The sequence below is a fragment of the Sminthopsis crassicaudata genome, chromosome 2 (genome assembly GCF_048593235.1).
Source record: "Sminthopsis crassicaudata isolate SCR6 chromosome 2, ASM4859323v1, whole genome shotgun sequence".
Classification (NCBI taxonomy): domain Eukaryota; kingdom Metazoa; phylum Chordata; class Mammalia; order Dasyuromorphia; family Dasyuridae; genus Sminthopsis; species Sminthopsis crassicaudata.
The window spans coordinates 364,613,543-364,630,993 of record NC_133618.1 but is presented as its reverse complement, the minus strand read 5'-3'; the positions used below and the strand labels follow the sequence as shown (position 1 = coordinate 364,630,993).

Genomic DNA, 17,451 nt, shown 5'->3' with positions numbered 1-17,451 from the left:
TTGGGGCCTTTGATGTCTGCTTTGGGCATTTGGGGCATTTTCATGGTGGGCATGTGGACTTTGGGCAAATGACCTTTGAGACTGGTACCATCACCCTTGCCCTTCAGGTCACCAAGCTGGACTACTCCCTCTGGCAACTTGGTATCAATTTCTATGCCTTTGACATCCACATCCACTGAGGGCATCTGCACACTCACGTCACCAACCTGGACAGAAGGAAGAGTCACATCCACCTCTGTCTTTGGCAGGGACAGGTCCCCTGAGGCTTCTTTGCCTGAACCAGACACTCCAAAAGATGGCATCTTAAATTTGGGCATTTTGAACTTGCTGTCCTTGGCCTCCACATCCTTTTCTCCCAGTTTGATGTCTCCTTCAACCCCGACTTCCGGGCTCTTAATATCACCCTTGCCCTTGGTCAGGGACACGTCCAGACTGGGCATGGTGACATCCACTTTGGGGCCCTTGATGTCTGCTTTGGGCATTTGGGGCATTTTTATGCTGGGCAGGTGACCTTTTAAAGTGATACCCCCACTCTTTTGCTTCAGGTCACCAAGCTGGACTTCTGCCTCTGGCAACTTTGTATCAATATCTATGCCTTTGACATCCACATCAACTGAGGGCATGTCCACACTCAGGTCACTGGCCTTGACATCCACCTCAGCAGAAGGGAGAGCCACATCGACCTCTGTGCTTGGCAGGGACACGTCCACTGAGGCTGCCCCTTCTTTGCCTGGAGCAGACACTCCAAAGGACGGCATCTTAAATTTGGGCATTTTGAACTTGCTGTCCTTCGCCTCCACCTCCTTGTCTCCCACTTTGATATCTCCTTCAATCTCGACTTCCGGGCTCTTAATATCATCTTTGCCCTTGGGCAGGGATACATCCAGACTGGGCATGGTGATGTCCACTTTGGGGCCCTTGATGTCTGCTTTGGGCATTTGGGGCATTGTCATGGTGGGCATGTGGACTTTGGGCAAGTGACCTTTGAAACTGATACCTCCACTCTTGCTCTTCAGGTCACCAAGCTGGATTTCTCCCTCTGGCAACTTTGTATCAATGTCTCGACTTTTGACATCCACATCAACTGAGGGCAACTCCACACTCAGGTCACCGGCCTGGACAGAAGGAAAAGTCACATCCACCTCTGCCTTTGGCAGGGACAGGTCCCCTGAGCCTTCTTTGCCTGAACCAGACACTCCAAAGGACGGCATCTTAAATTTGGGCATTTTGAACTTGCTGTCCTTGGCCTCCACCTCCTTGTCTCCTAATTTGATGTCTCCTTCAACCTCGACTTCCGGGCTCTTAATATCGCCTTTGCCCTTGGTCAGGGACACGTCCAGACTGGGCATGGTGACATCCACTTTTGGGCCCTTGATGTCTGCTTTGGGCATTTGGGGCATTTTCATGGTGGGCATGTGGACCTTGGACAAGTGACCCTTGAGACTGGTACCATCACTCTTGCCCTTCAGGTCACCAAGCTGGACTTCTGCCTCTGGCAAATCTGTTTCAATGTCTAGGCTTTTGACATCCACATCAACTGAGGGCATCTCCACACTCAGGTCACCGGCCTGGACAGAAGGAAGAGTCACATCCATCTCTGCCTTTGGCAGGGACAGGTCCCCTGAGGCTTCTTTGCCTGAACCAGACACTCCAAAAGATGGCATCTTAAATTTGGGCATTTTGAACTTGCTGTCCTTGGCCTCCACCTCCTTGTCTCCCACTTTGATGTCTCCTTCAACCTCGACTTCCGGGCTCTTAATATCGCCTTTGCCCTTGGTCAGGGACACGTCCAGACTGGGCATGGTGATGTCCACTTTGGGGCCCTTGCTATCCGCTTTAGGTAATTGGGGCATTTTCATGGTGGGCATGTGGACTTTCGGCAAGTGACCTTTGAGACTTATATCCCCTCTCTTCCCTTTTAGCTCCCCAAGCTGGACTTCTCCCTCTGGCAATTTGGTCTCAATATCTAGTTCTTTGACTTCCATGTCTACTGAAGACCCCTCCACAATTAGGTCACCGACCTGGATAGAAGGGAATGTCACATCTACCTCTGCCTGTGGCAAGGACACGTCTACTGATGCTGCTCCTTCTTTGCCTCCTCCAAAGGACGGCATTTTAAATTTGGGCATCCTGAATTTGCTGTCCTTCCCGTCCATCTCCTTGTCTCCCACTTTGTTGTCGTCTTCCACCTTGACTCTTTCAACCTGGACTTCAGTGGTTATGTCATAATCTTTTGCTTTTGGTATGGTTACATCTATATCAGGCATTTTTATGTTTACTTTTGGTCCTTTAATGTTTCCTTTGGCTGTTTTTATACTATATTTTGTCATGTGTTCTTTTATAGCCTCTCTTTCAGTTTTTTCTTTCGTTTCTTCAATTTCCACTTCTAACTCTGGTATCTGAATTTCCTTTTCTATACCTTTTATTGTTGTCTTTTCTTTCTGAAAGATTTCTGCAGTGCCCTCAATTTTTCCTTTCAGGTTTCTGTCTATATTTTCTATATCTTGCTTTTTTACTCCTATGTCTCTTTGTATCTTTTCTTCACTATCTGCTTTTTTGAGGATCTTTATACTTGGTATCTTTCCTGTTTTTGACTCTGTCTTGACTTTCTGACCTGCAGCAATCTGCACATTTACATCAAAACTTGGAATTTTTTTGTCTTTTGAGGCTAGACCAGGTTCTTTGTCCGTACTATGTGATGGGATAGTCTTGGGCTCTTTAATGTTGGTTTCTATATCCACTGATGATCCAATTTCCTTACCACCTCCCCAGCTAAAACCTGGCATGGAGAATTTTGGAATTCTAAACTTACTTTCTTTGTGATCAATTTCCTTTTCTTTCAGTCTTACATCTCCTTTAACATTCGCTCTTTCTACTTCTGCTCCAACATTTTCCTTATTTAGTTTGACCTTGGGCAGAGACACATCTACCCTGGGTATGATGATATCTACTTTTGTTTCTTCGATGTCTGTCTTAGATGTTTGTGGTATTTGGATATTTTCCATCAGATCTTTGGATTCTTTGAATCTCATTTCTTCCTTGTCTTTATGATCTTTTACAGTGGCTTCTCCCTTTTGTGATTTCATACTCAGATCCATATCCCTACTAGGGATTTCTGCAGATATGACTGATACACTCTGGTCTCCACCTTTGTCATCTCTCTTTAGTGAATCCTTTGAGATGTCTACCTCTTCTTTTGGTAGAGGCACCTCTCCTGATCCTTTTTTTTCTTTGCTTGGAGACCATCCAAATGATGGCATCTTAAATTTGGGCATTTTGAACTTGCTGTCTTTCCCCTCAATGTCCTTGTCCCCCATTTTGATTTCTCCCTCCATTTTCAATCCATCTTTTCCTATTTCTGGATCCTGGGTTTCAACCTTGGGCTGGGACACATCTGCACTAGAAATAGCAATATCTGCCTTGGGGCTGCTAATATCTGCTATGGGCATTTGGGTAATTTTCTTGCTTGATGTCTGGGCCTTCCAATCTGATATCACTGCACCTTTCTCAGATATGTTAGGGGCGGTGTGATCTAAGCTGGAAGTGTCTACAGAAATCTTTTCAACTGCTCCAGTCACATCTGGAGGGGAAACATTTCTTTCAGGTATATGTTCCATAAGCATCTCCCCCCAATTCACTGTAACCTTCCCCAGAGATTGTTCCCTTTCATGCTCAGTGACATTTAGTTTAGCCTCAGACACTTTTCCTTTGGAAAATCCAAACTTGGGTGTTTGTAAAGTTGGTATTTTCACTCTAATCTCTGGTGTTTCATAGCCTTTGTCCAAGTCTTCCTGTGATTCCTGAAGTGTTAACTTGGCAATTCCAATTTCTAGCCCTCGAACACCAAAAGAAGTATCATCTAATCTTTCTCTTGTTTCTTTTCCAGCCTGTAACCCATGTTTACTTCCACTAACTGTGTCTGTCACATCATCTGATTTTTTCCTTCTGCCTCTTACTGACACATGAGACCCAGAGAGTGTTCCAGAAACAGAAGATGGGATCCCCATCACAGCCCCACTCATAGATTTAGCTTCTGATGTCAGTTGTTCCTGTTTCTTTGTTCCAGGATCACCTTGGAGCTGTAGCTTTAATCTATTTTCTTCATTTTCCAAGTGCTCTGGGATTATGGTTGCGCTCTGAGATTCCAGCCTGCCCAATTCCATTTCTGGTTTTTGTAGATCCAAGGAAATCCTTTCACCATCTTTTGCTGTTCTAGCTCTTGCTTCTGCTGCTGTTATGCCTGACTTTGATGTCTTGTCATCTATTTCGAGCTTCCGGTGCATCCTAAATCCAATATTCAGGAATTTCCTCTTCCTCTCACTGCCTTTCTTCTCTCTCAGATGTGTCTCCTCTTTGGGGAAATGTAATTCAGTATCTGTGCTTGTTGGGGAAAGGTCAGGTGCTCTGCCCTCACAAGCATCAGACGTGCTGTGTGACCGACGATGGCTCACAACCTTCTTGGTTTTCTTTGCCTGGAATTTGGGCCATGACAATCTCTCTTTCTTTGGCCGCTGGCTCCTCCCTGTCCTTGATTTGACTATTAACTTTTCTTTGTCTTCTTCCTCTTCAAGCATCTTTTCCATAGTCTCCATTGTTCCATCTGTCAGATCTTCTCCCTGAATGAGAAAACATCGTCCTGTTAGCTTATCACCTTCATTTCCTGATTGAATCTCTTATCTAATATTCTAAAGCTAAGATGATGTAGAGTATATTCCATCTCCATGACAAGGCCCATCATGGCATGTCATAGTAAGAATGGTATGTCATAGGAGATCAAGATTTAGAATAAAAAATTCTAGGTTTCAATTTTGTCTCAGCTGTTTAATACCTGTGGCACCATTAGTTCTTTGGGCTTCTGAAAAATGAAGAAATCATGCTAGATGATCTCTAAAGCTTCTTCTGACTCCAATACATTTTAATAATATATATGTAATATATAATGTAATAATACATATATAAAAATATATAACATTATAATAATATATATCATATGCCATGTATGTCATATATAAACAAATCCTAACAACATTATATGTTACATATTATATGTAATATATAATAACATCATATATGTGTGTAACATATTCTACATAAACAAATCCTAATAACATTATATATTACATAAAAAACATAATATATATCATATATATGTATATAATATATACACAAATAAATCCTAATATTACATAGTACATGTATAATACATAATAACATCATATATAACATAATAATAATATTATATATCATGCCCTTAAGTTTACTAAGTAGAATGTATGCATACTTTGAACTTCAAGGTAAAGCTTACACCTGCATCCCACCCACTAAATCCAACCATTACTTCTATTTCCTCTCTGTAGGTAGACTCAGTGACATTGCAGATTTTCATGGTGATCTGGATGGAGACAAACATCACCCTTGAGGTTGGATCTTCTGAAAGCATTGAAAATGTCAAAGTAAGATACAAGATAAGGGAGGTATTACTCCTGATCAACAGAGAATTATTTTTGCAGGCAAGCAACAGGAAGATGAATAATTTTGTCTGATTATAACATTAAGAAGGAATTCTCCCTTTCTCTTGTGCTGAAGATTCAAAATGGTGCCAAGAAGGGAAAAAATAAATTTTCCATCACTCCCTGTAGCCTGAGCAAAAGAAAGATAAGTTTGCTTTTTGAAGTACTACAGGGATCATGAAGATGGTAAGATTAGTCTCTTGCAAAATGAGACTTCACTGACATACTATTATGATGCTGAAGTCTTTAATGACTACCCATTGTGACAGATATTATTGTATCAAGTATTGTCTAACCTTCAGCTTCTTAAATGGTGGATTGCAACTCATATGGGGTTTTGTAACTGAATGTGAGGATCATGCAACTGTGTTTTATTATCAGTAAATGTTTGATTTTAAACTTATTATGTTTCTGAAACAGTGTCACAAGTGGAAAAAGCTGAAGAAGGTCTGGACATTAAGTGACTACATCAGCAAGTCAAAAGGCAAATAAACTTATATGTTTATCTTTTTTAAAAAATCAACTATTTGACTTGTGATAGAGCTATCCATATCTAGAGGAACTGTGGAGATTGTATGTTAATCAAAGCATAGTATTTTTATGTTTTTGCTGTTGTTATTGTTTTTTTGTTTCTTGTGATTTTTTTCCCTTTTGATCTGATTTTTTTGCATGACATGATGAATATATAAATATGTTTAGAAGAGCTGTATGTGTTTAACCTTTATTGGATTGCTTGGTGTCTAGGGAAGAGGGGGAGAAAAGGAGAAAAATTTGGAATACAAGGTTTTGCAAAGGTGAATGTTAAAACCAACACCTCCATTTTATGAGAAAACTTTATGAGGCTCAAAGAGGTTAAATGACTTAGGATCATAAGATATGATTTTAAAAGAGACATTTGAAATCATCTGGTCCAACTTGTCATCATATAGAGGAGAATGGACTCTCCTTTCACGTAAAGTCTCAATGATCATTTGTCAAATACATTATAGTTAGGGTTTCTTTTATGTATAGTTTGAATTAGTTAGATGCAAAGATCCCTTCTGATCTTCAAATTTGTGATTTGGGGAAACTGAGTTAGAAAAATTAAGTGGCTTGACCAAAGTGATAAAGGAAATGAACTAGAAATCAAACCTATCTTATTCAGATTTTGGTATACTTTTCATCTATTGGTTGGATTAGAGGCTGCTCTAAGGTTCCTTCTGATTCTGAGACTGTAATGGGATTTAATACTAGAAGGTTATTTAATTAGACCCTTAAATTACTGAGCAGGAGACTAAAGCACAGAGGTCAAAAGGATCTTGGCCAAGGTCACGCAGCTAATAAGTAACAGAATCAGGATAATCAGGATCTGAAACCAGATTCTCTCAGTTCACAGCTAGTGATCTTTTGATTCCTTCTAATGTCAAATCAGAAGGGCCAGTTTGCATTCCAGCTGCTCTAGTACCAGGGATATGAGAAGTCTATTTTTCAGGCTGAAATAGGCTTTGATCTTTTTATTTTATTTTTTAATAATAGTTTTATTTTAATATTATTCTAACAACAATAATAATTTGTATTTAAATGATTTTTTTTTTCTGAAGCAATTGGGGTTAATTGACTTGCCTAGGATCACACAGGTAGTAAGTGGCTGAGGCTGGATTTGAACTCAGGTCCTTTTCTGACTGCTCTATATATTACCCTTAACATTCATTTTTTTCCCTCATTTTATTTCTCCAACTGCACACAAAGATAGTTTTCAACATTCAATTTTGTAAGGTTATAAGTTTCAATTTTTTCTCCTTCCTCCACCTCCCCTATTCCTAATTCAGCAAGCAATCTGATATAGTTTAACATGAACATTTTTCTAAAAAATTTTTGTATTCCAAATTCTCTCCCTCCTCTCACTTCTACCTCCCTGAGGCAGTAGCAATTTGATATAGGAAAATACATGTTCAATTTCATCTTCTCCAAGATTTTGGAATTTTCCCCCTCTTTCTGAACACCTCAGCACTTGTCCAAACTAGTGAACTACTGAAGAGTCCAACCATTACTGAAGTTTCATATGGCTAATTTCCCTGGTATATAAGTGTTATCCCCACTCTCAAACTGTGAGCTCCTAACAAGAAGGAAGGAGGAATGGAACCCAATAAGTTTTACTGAGTACTTCCTCTTCCCCACCTCACTCTTCCATGGTCCTGTCAAGTAGTGGAAAGAGTGCTAGGTTTGGAATCAGAAGGAATGAGTTCAAATGTTGATTTTGCTATTTATTACGTACAGGACTTGGGACACTTAACATTTTTGGGTATCATGGCCCCTCTCTATAAAATGAGGACACTTGGCTACATATTCTCCCAATGTCAGCTCAGTTTGAAGGTCTGTTATTCCAAGAGGTAAGAACAAATGCCAGCCTATCCAATCCCCAGAAGGAGGATAGGAATACAACTTGGACCTATGATTTCATAGGTCTAAGCACCTTAACCTTGGAATTGCCTAGAAAACTGAGACATTAAGTGATTTACATAGTTACATAATATGTATTCCAAATTAGGATCTGAATCCATTAGTGGATAGAGGAGAGATCAGTTGGCTCAATAAGTAGCTGGATTCACAGTGGAGAGAGTACTGGACCCAAAGTCAAGAACCCCTAAGTTCAAATTTGATTTCAGACTAGCTGTGTAGTCTGCAACAAACCACTAAACTTCAACTTACCTTGGTTTCCTCATTTGTGAAATGAAGATCATAATAACTTCTACTTCCCAGTGTTGTTATGAGGATTAAATGATATTATAATTGTAAAATACAGTGCCTGGTACATAGTGGGCACTATATAAATGTTAACTATTATTATTATTATTAATTCTCAGTGCCTAAGAAGCTCTCTAAGACTCTAAATCTCAGAGAAGGTACTGACTCTCATTGGCAGATAGAATTTTATGATCTAGGAGTTTCTAGCAACAGTGAAATCCCCATCCCCATCCCTTCACAGAGGAGGAAAACAGGGCTCTATGACCTCACAACACTGAAGACTTTAGAACTAAGGGAAGTTTGTAGATCATAAGATCATAGTTTTAAAGCAGGAAAGGGCCTCTGTTGTCCTTTAGTCCATCCTCCCCATCTCCTTGTTCAAGGAAAATTTAGGAGAAATTATTTGTTGGAATCTATTCAGTTAGTAAATGCAGGCCCAGTCTCAAACTGATGTCTCTTGAGTGGCCCCCATACATACTTTGTTATGGCTGGGATTTGGACAAGTGCTGAGAAATCCAGAAAGAGGAGAGTCCCAAAATCTTCCCACAAAGAAGATGAAACTGAACATGTATAGCTCTTTATTGCTATGGGATAGATTTCATACACTCAGTTTGGAAGTGAACAGTTCTCTGGCAGTCATGTCAGATCTAATTCAACCAATGAAAGAAGGAAATTAAAGATGTTCAGGGGTAGGACACAGTTCTGAAGTAAGGTCAAAGATCCTCAGTAAGTTCTTGCTGAATTGAACTGAATAATTAAGCTAATTCTTTCTGCCCTGGTTTGCTCAGGCAAAAATCAATTTGAGCCACAATTAGGGCAGGATGACTGAGCCTTTGACCCAGGATGATGAAATTTAAGAGATTGTGATAGTTCCTGCAGTGCTACAGAAGGGCAAAATACATGAGCCTAGATTGCAGATAATAGGATATAATAAGAATAAATAGTTTAACTAGGAAGTTGACAGATGTTGTGAGCCCTTCCATTCTCATCCTCTCATCTGTGTCTCTCTCTGTCTTTCTCTTTCTTCCTCTCTCCCTCTCTCTTCTTCTCTTCAGATCTGAGCTTTTCCCTGGCTTGTCTGCTTCCCTCTACTCCTGCCTTTCTACTCCTTAGATGGCTGATTCCATAGTAACAGCCTCACAGTATTCCAACCATGCCCAGAAACCAAATCATCTATTGTTACTTTAGTTGTGTTCAACTCCCTGTAATTCCATTTGTGTGTTTTTTGGCAAAGATACTGAAGTGGTTTCCCATTTCCTTCTCCAGCTCATTTTACAGATGAAGAATTGAGGCAAACAGGGTTATGTAACTTGTCTAGAGTCACACAGCTAGTAGGTAACTAAGACTGGATTTGAATTCATAAATATAAATTTTCCTGATTCCAAACTCAGTGTTCCATCCACTGCACCACTTAGTAGCCCTTAATCTCATCTACCCTCACTTTTAAGGATATTAGGACCAACTGCTTGCCTTAGACACAAAAATTGCTAGTTATAGCTGTGTGAGTCATTGGGAGCCTCCAAGGGTCTCTTCTCTACCATCTTCCACTCCAATGCTGCCCATATCAGATATCTTTTGAGTAAAGCAGCACATCTAGTGCCACAGTGGGAGAAGCATATGAGATTTTACCTGTTGGTCTGTTTCTCTAATGTCACTTGTGGCTGGACGATGAACTTTTTCTGTATCGTCTTTTGATGCTAGTTTTCTTTTGAGATTGAACTGCACCTTATATGGTTCAGAATACTGTAGGATCTTGAGAGCATCTTCATATTTAATATTGTCAAAATAGATGGTTGCACTCAGCAGCTGGTCACCTGCAGAAAAAGAAATGGCATTGTAACACTAAGACTTCAACTTCCTGCTCAGTTTCTTCCTAAGGTTGGGAAGAGTGCAGATGTATCACAAATTATCTCCCTTTTATAGAGGAAGAAGTCAAAATTCTGAGAAGAATGGGGTAAGAAAACATGCATTTATTAAACACCACCGTGTACCAAGCACTTGACAAATATTATCTCATTTGATACTTGAGGTAAGATTCCTGTCCCCTCCTCACAAGAGGCAAGTATCTTTAGACCTGCCAACTCATAGGATCAGAGATTTTAAACTGGAAAGGAACTTGGAGAATTCCTGTAGTCCAATTCCTTTATATTACATATTAGAAAACTGAGGCACAGAGAAGGTAAGTGATTTGTCCGAGATCACACAAGTTCTAAGTGGCAGAGCCACCATTTGAATCCAAGTCCAAGGACTCTGAGTTCAAGGTTCTTTCTAATGTACCATGATACAAATAATGGTAGTTTCACGTCTACAATCCTTTAATGTTTACAAAGCACTTAATGGAACCAAACTATTGTAGCTAGAATGGACTTTAGATATTATCTAGTGCCAATTCCATCTTCTAGAAGATGAAATAGAAAGTAAGTGATTTGACTGAGAACACTTGGAAATTAAATGGCAGAGGGGCATCCTGGTGGTGCAGTGGACAGAGCACCAGCCTTGAATTCAGGAGGACCCGAGTTCAAATCTGGTCTCAGGCACTTAATACTTCCTAGCTGTGTGACCCTGGGCAAGTCACTTAACCCCAGCCTCAGAAGAAAAAAAAAAAAAATTAAGTGACAGAACTAGGATTGAATCCAGGTTCTCTAAGTCCAAATTTAGCCCCCAAGACTTTCCTCTCCATTCCCCTGAGATATATGGAATATAAGAATTATTATCTTCATTTTACAAATGAGGAAAACAGTTCTCAGGGGATTGAAGTGACAAACAGCTATCAACAGTCAGAACTGGAATCCAAACTCTGATCTCTCCAAATTTCAAATTAGGACAGTCAGAGACTTTCTGCTACCTCACATTGCTTCTGGCTATGATCCAGGATTTTGTGTGTGTGTGTGTGTGTGTGTGTGTGTGTGTGTGTGTGTGTGTGTGTGCTATAGTTTATATTTTAGATGGGGGGGAATGTTTTTTAACACCCTGCCCTTGTAGGCAGAGGAAATGGAGACATATAATTTGCTGAATGATCATGTAGTAATATGAGTAGAATATCTCCAAACTTACATGCCATTAGAAAGCTTCCCAATTGGTTGAAAGGCTGCTTGGAATTGCAGAATGAACCAATGAGCTCAATTCCAAGTGTGTGGGTAAATAAATGCTAGACTATTATTAAACTGGTCTTTCAAGAAAGATGTCATTCTGATCATGGGCATGAAAATTCACATATTCATTCCATGATTAGGAAGGGTAATGATTGGCTGATCTAGGCCTGGAGACTTTTAGTTTCATAGAATAACTTAGAAAGTAATAAATACCATCCAGTCTGGCTAGGGCCAGGTAGCTTTCTTTTATATACATTTTCCTCTTCTCGTGTATTATTTCTCAATCAGTCTATTGTTTTCCCCTGTGTGAAAAACCAATAAAATGAAAAGTTTTGTCTGGCAACGTATGATAAGGGAATAGAACAACAGATGCCAGGTCAGGGCATCTAGTTATAGTGGCAATGGTAAGGCGCAAGAGCCAAGTTGACCAGAGAATGGGGAAGAGGCAGATCCTTGAGCCCAGAAAGACAAAGCAGGTTCAGAGGTCGTCATGGAACTCAAATTTAAGGTTGGAATTCAGAGATCAGAAAAATATGAGGAAATAATGAGAGGAAGCCCTGCAGTCAACTCAACAAATCTGTATTCCTTTGAAAAACCCAAGACCACTCTCCTCCTACCAAAGGCTCTAGAATGAGTTCAGGTTTTAAGACCCAAGGCTGGCTTTTGTAGGGAATCTACATGAGAAAAATAGGTTCCTAGAAAAAGTGTTCTACAGATCATGCCAGAACCAGGACCCAATTCAAATCCTCTGACACCCAAATTCAATGTTCAAATTTTCACCATATTATACTGGGTAAGTTGGGCTAAGGACATGGATCGGGGAAATAGAGAGGCAGAATTATCTAGGTGAAAATGATCTACTTGTCATACTGGACCTAGGCAGGAGGAAATATAAGTCTAGAGTTAAGGACAGAGATCAGAGATGAAGATGACTACTTTTAAGGAGATTTTTTTCTCTCCTCCCACCACCACCCCACATTCCCCCCCTCCCCAGCACAGGATGGTACCTTCTCTCATGCTGAACAGCTTGGCGGCCGAAGAGTCCTTCAGTACTTGCTTGACAAAAATTCCCTCCTTCCCACCACCAGTGACACTGTAGCCACTGGCTCCAGCCTCCACATCTGTCTGCAGAGTGATCTCCATTGGTTCCTGCACAGCCAAGACAGAAGCAGAGTTCTGAGAAAGAGCAGACTAACCCTAGTTAACACGTGACATTGACAGAGACCGAATTATTAAACTGAGGGGAACCACAGTGTCAGGGTTTCAGTCTGGATTCTGTTTTAAACTGAACCATCCTTTCATGTGCCAACATGAGCTGTCAGAGATCCAGAATAAGCTTGTCTCTTCTCAGGGTTCTGTAAGCATAGTTTCCCCAAATCTCAGAATCTGAATTGAAAGGTCATCCTCAAAGTAATTCTCTAGCCTCCACTTGAAGAAGCTAGTACTAGGGAGTTCACTGTCTTCAGAAGCAGCTCGTTCTATTTTTGGCCATGAGCTCTCTCTGCCTGGAAGTCGTCAAGTAGAGGCTGGGATGATGGCTTATGGAGGGGTGGGAGAGTGGGGCATGTGGGGATTATCTTATTCCTGTTGGACCAGAGCCATCTGCTTGTCCCTTCCAAACTGGAGATTCTGTGGTTCTATGAAATCAGGTCGACAACTACAAAAGGCATTAAACTTCAAAGAATATTCTGATGTAAGCAACATAATGCTCTATAGATTTCAAACGTTTAGCTGCATTGCAAAGGACACTAGATTTAGAATAAGACAATCTCTTCCAGATTTGAAATTCTATAAGCCATATTCTAAGATTCCTTTAAACTCTTCTTTAATTCCATGCCTTAGGGAGAGAACATAGTTTCTTATCTTTCTCTCCTTAGTACCTGGCACTCTGAGAATCAGGGAGGAATGTTGAGGTCTCTGATTTCCTAAGTGTAAAGAACTCCCTCCATCAGAAACCTTTAACATCTCACCTGTACATTATAGCTTTTTACTTGTATGGTACATAGAGATGTTGAGACTTGCACATCATGGCCATGTAACTAGTGTTAGAAGCAGAATTTGGGGGTCAGAAATACCCCCAAGCTCCCCATATATCTACTCTCTTCTGCAGCCTTTAGACTCAGATACCTAAAGGCTCTGTGAGCTCATCAATTTGGAGTTTCCTTACAGTCCTAATTCTTGCCTAAATATTTCCCAACCACATTTTAATGTGGCTCAGACCACACAGAGAGTTTGACATGGTGAATCTAGAGTGCTCTTCTTCATTTTTTTATTTCCATGGTCATTTCATATATTGGTGCTATCTATCCAAAGTATATGTGTTTATGTATATATACATAATATGTCTGCCTGTGTGTTTATATCAGACATACATAGGTACAAATTGGTTGTATATACATACTGATAGTACGCATATATAGCTACACATGTATGTGTACATATATACAATGTATATGGTGCAGTGCCATTCCTAGAGTCAGGAAGATTCATTTTTCTGAATTCAAATATGGTCTCTCAAACATTTCCAAGCTATGTGACCCTAGGCAAATCATTTAACTTTGTTTGCCTCAGTTACTTCATCTGTAAAATGAGTTGGAGAAGGAAATGGTAAATTGCTCCAGCACCTTTACCAAGAAATTTTCAAATAGGGTCACAAAGAATGAAATACAAGTGAACAATGATAACATCAAGGTACATGGTGATTTGACTTACAGGAAATTATCAAGTTAAAGACAAAAATCTCTCTTTTCACGCTCTGCAGCAGGTATTGGCATGAATGTGGCAGTTATTTTCAAAATGCGAAAAAATCAGGATCATTTCCTTATTATGATGATTCAACAGAGTTGGACTTGGTGTATTGTTCAATAATGGAACTCTGCTTTCTCAGGTGCTTCTATGCTCTGACATCCTGTGGTCTAATGTCCTGTTCAATTCAATTCAAGTATTTATTAAGTGCTTATTATGTACAAGATAATAGGAAAGAGATAGAGAGCTCTCCTTGCAGTCATGAAGACCTGGGTTCAAATCTCAGCTCAGACAATCTTGACTGCAATTCTGGCCAAGTCACTTAACCTCTCATTGGGCCTAGACATCTGTCTGAAACCATAAGTTGCAGAAAGTTCTTAACCTGGAATTTTCTATACTAATAAGAAAAAATATATATTTAAGGCACTACATGAAGGATCGGAAATACAATGACAAAAATGGAAGCTAGCTCCTGCCCTAAGAAATTATACTTTCCTGGAGAATTTATAGTCAGCATTCTAAATCCTATCATCCTAAAAACAAATTAGAGTTCACTGAAGCCATTTGGACAAGAATGGTGTTTGCAGAAAGCTTTTTGTGCTAGGCTTGTGGGATCTGGTGATAGGTTTATACCTATCAATGAATTCCCTAGTTTCTCTCTGGAACATACCTCAGATTGATTCCTTCCAGAAAAACTTTGGGATTCCCCTGAGTCACGTTTCCACCTGGATTTCCGTCTTCCTGAGGAAAATCGCCCAGTTTGGGTATCGTCCTATAAAGAGAGGAGTAATTAAAGTTGCCTATTGATCTCAAAGAATAAGGAAAGGTTCCCATGGAGCAGAGAGAAGGACTCAACCTCTATCCAAGACTTCCATAACCTTTTAAATGGGATGATATGAGTTTTTCTTTTTAAAAATATTTTTATATTTTTTTCATTTGCAAAAAAATGCCTTTTCCCCCAATTGAAAATGAAAGAAAAACAAAATCCCTATTACAAACCTGTATGGTGAAGAAAAACAAATGTCTGCAGCGATCATATCCAAAAATATATGTCTCATTCTACCCTCTGAATGCTTCACTTCTCTATGAAGAGGTGAGAAAACTGTTTTGTCCTTAGTCCTCTGTAATTGTAGTTAGTAATTACACTGATCAAAGTTTCTAATTCTTTCAATTCTTATCCTACAATATTGTTGTTATTGTATAAATTGTTTATCTGGTCCTGTTCATTTGACTATATATATTCATGTTTCCCTAGGTTTCTCTGATGCTAACTCCTCTATTATCTCTTATAGCAGAAGAGTATTTAATCCTCCAATTTATCAACACTCCCTCAGATTTCCTGGGACAATAAGACTACTACTAGGTGTAGTAGATAAAGTACTCGATTTGAGGTGAGGAAGACTTAGATTGAGACTCAGCCTGGACATTTCTAAAGATGTGATTCTAAACCAATCAAACTTAACCTCTCTGAAAGTCAGTTTTCTCATCTGTAAAATGAGAGGATTAGGCACAATGGCCTCTAAATATACAATCCTATAATTTAAAAGGTGGATAGTGTCTACCTATGTAAAACAATCAATAATTTATTTGTAATTACATGAAGAGCCTGAAGCCCAGATTGGGCAAGGGTTTGCCTAAGGTTACACAGTAAGGCAATAAAAGAAACAAGATTACATGAGAACTAGGAGTGGAAAGCATTCCTGTTCAGGGATGGGGAGAAGGGTTGGATAAGATGCTCTCTCCAGGGCAAAGGTCATATGATTTCAAAAATAAATGAACCTTGCTTTCCTAACTCGTAGACCATATCTTTCCACTCTATTCTCTCCACTCTCTTCTGCCATGGGGAAATTCATTTAGTCAGAAACCCCTATTAATCGACAGAACTTGTCACACACACTATGTATTCTGTTCTATGTCTAGGGGGATAATTGGCACAAAGTACCTCCTCAGTGGGGAGTAAAGAGGAGTGGAGTATCACTCCACAGGAGTCAGACAAATTGTCTATGAATTGTATCCCCCAGTAAAATAAAAGTTCCTTGAAGACTGAGATTGTTTCATTATTGTCTTCATATCCCCAGTACTTGGCACAGTGCCTGGCACATAGTAGGTGGTTAATAAAAGCTCATTAAATTGAATGGATTGTAGACAAAACTTACCCCTTTGATGAAGTGTTCTTGATCGATGGAGTACTCATAAACTGGGGAGGAGCCCTGAGGTCTAGGACGGATGATTTCATCAATAGGTACTTCATTCACCTGCAAGAAGAGAAAAAACTGGGTGATGACTTGGGCCTCTCACCCCCTAAGCAGAATACTTCCTAAAGAGGAAGTTTCAAAGGGCTCCTTTCTAAAGCATGTTAAAACTTATAAAGTAGTTTTCTCACCACAGTTCTGTGAGCATTTTACATTTTACAGAGAAGGAAATAGGAAGAAAGGCATTTACCCAGAATCTCAAAGAAAGTTAGTGAGTGTACTAGGTCCCCCAATACCCAGTTCAGAGTTCTTTTTCTACCACCCCCCATTTCTTTGGATTGGTTGCTTCCCTCCTCCTGCCCCCACATCTAAGTCAGAGGCCTATGGAGCTCCTGACCCTTCTCCTCTGGTGGGAACTCTAGGAGCTGGGAGTGGAGGCACAGCATTAGGGATCTAGGGCCATCACTGGATTTCTAGGGATTGCAATGCTACCCAAACTTTACTTACAGAGTTGTCTTCTTCTGTTTCTGCATCAGGATCATCTGGCCTCAGCTGCCTGCCAGAAACTGCAACCAGAGAAGAGAGTTGGTGATAATGAGTTGGTCAGTCACCCAGGGAGTACTCAGCCTTGGGCTAGGAACCAAGGCCAGATGTTCATTCACTTGTTCATTCATTCAACCATTCAGCAAATATTTATTAAGTGTGATCAAATGAGATAATATATGTAAAGTTATTTGCAAGCCTTTATATCCCAAAGTGGTATATACATGAGTGATTTGCAAACCAACATGGTTATTGTTGTGGTGGTGGTGGTGGTGGTGGTAGTGATGGTAATGGTTGTTGTTCTTGTTGTTCTGGTGAGCTTATGAGTCCCAGCATACTCAACACAACAACCCAACATACCCGGGTTTCAAGGAGCTGCCTGTCTGATTCTCAAGGATATGTGGAGGTAAGGCAAGGAGGGTGGGGTGAGAAAATAATAATAGCTAATATAATGTCTATTTATACATACATATTATTTCATTTGATCCTCACAACAACTTATAAAGTAGATGCTATTATTATTTCCACTTTGAAGCTATGAAGTAGATGTCATTATTATCTCCATTTTTACAGATGATATATAAATGACTTACCCACAATCACACAGCTATCTCAAGTAAGATTTGAGTTCAGATCTTCCTCACT

At 39.9% G+C, this 17,451-nt stretch overlaps 1 protein-coding gene across 6 annotated transcripts in view; it reads right to left on the bottom strand.

Moving 5' to 3' along the window:
* The window catches only part of AHNAK2 (AHNAK nucleoprotein 2), a 118,042-nt gene that overhangs the window by 17,679 nt on the left and 82,912 nt on the right, over positions 1 to 17,451 (bottom strand). For all 6 annotated transcript variants that reach the window (XM_074291023.1, XM_074291028.1, XM_074291027.1 and 3 more), the window contains exons 2-7: positions 16,771 to 16,829; positions 16,228 to 16,326; positions 14,742 to 14,843; positions 12,334 to 12,475; positions 9,864 to 10,048; positions 404 to 4,616 (exon numbers count right to left, since the gene is read on the bottom strand). In XM_074291023.1, the coding sequence (XP_074147124.1) occupies positions 404 to 4,616; positions 9,864 to 10,048; positions 12,334 to 12,475; positions 14,742 to 14,843; positions 16,228 to 16,326; positions 16,771 to 16,829 (4,800 nt within the window). The remainder of the gene's footprint in view (positions 1 to 403; positions 4,617 to 9,863; positions 10,049 to 12,333; positions 12,476 to 14,741; positions 14,844 to 16,227; positions 16,327 to 16,770; positions 16,830 to 17,451) is intronic.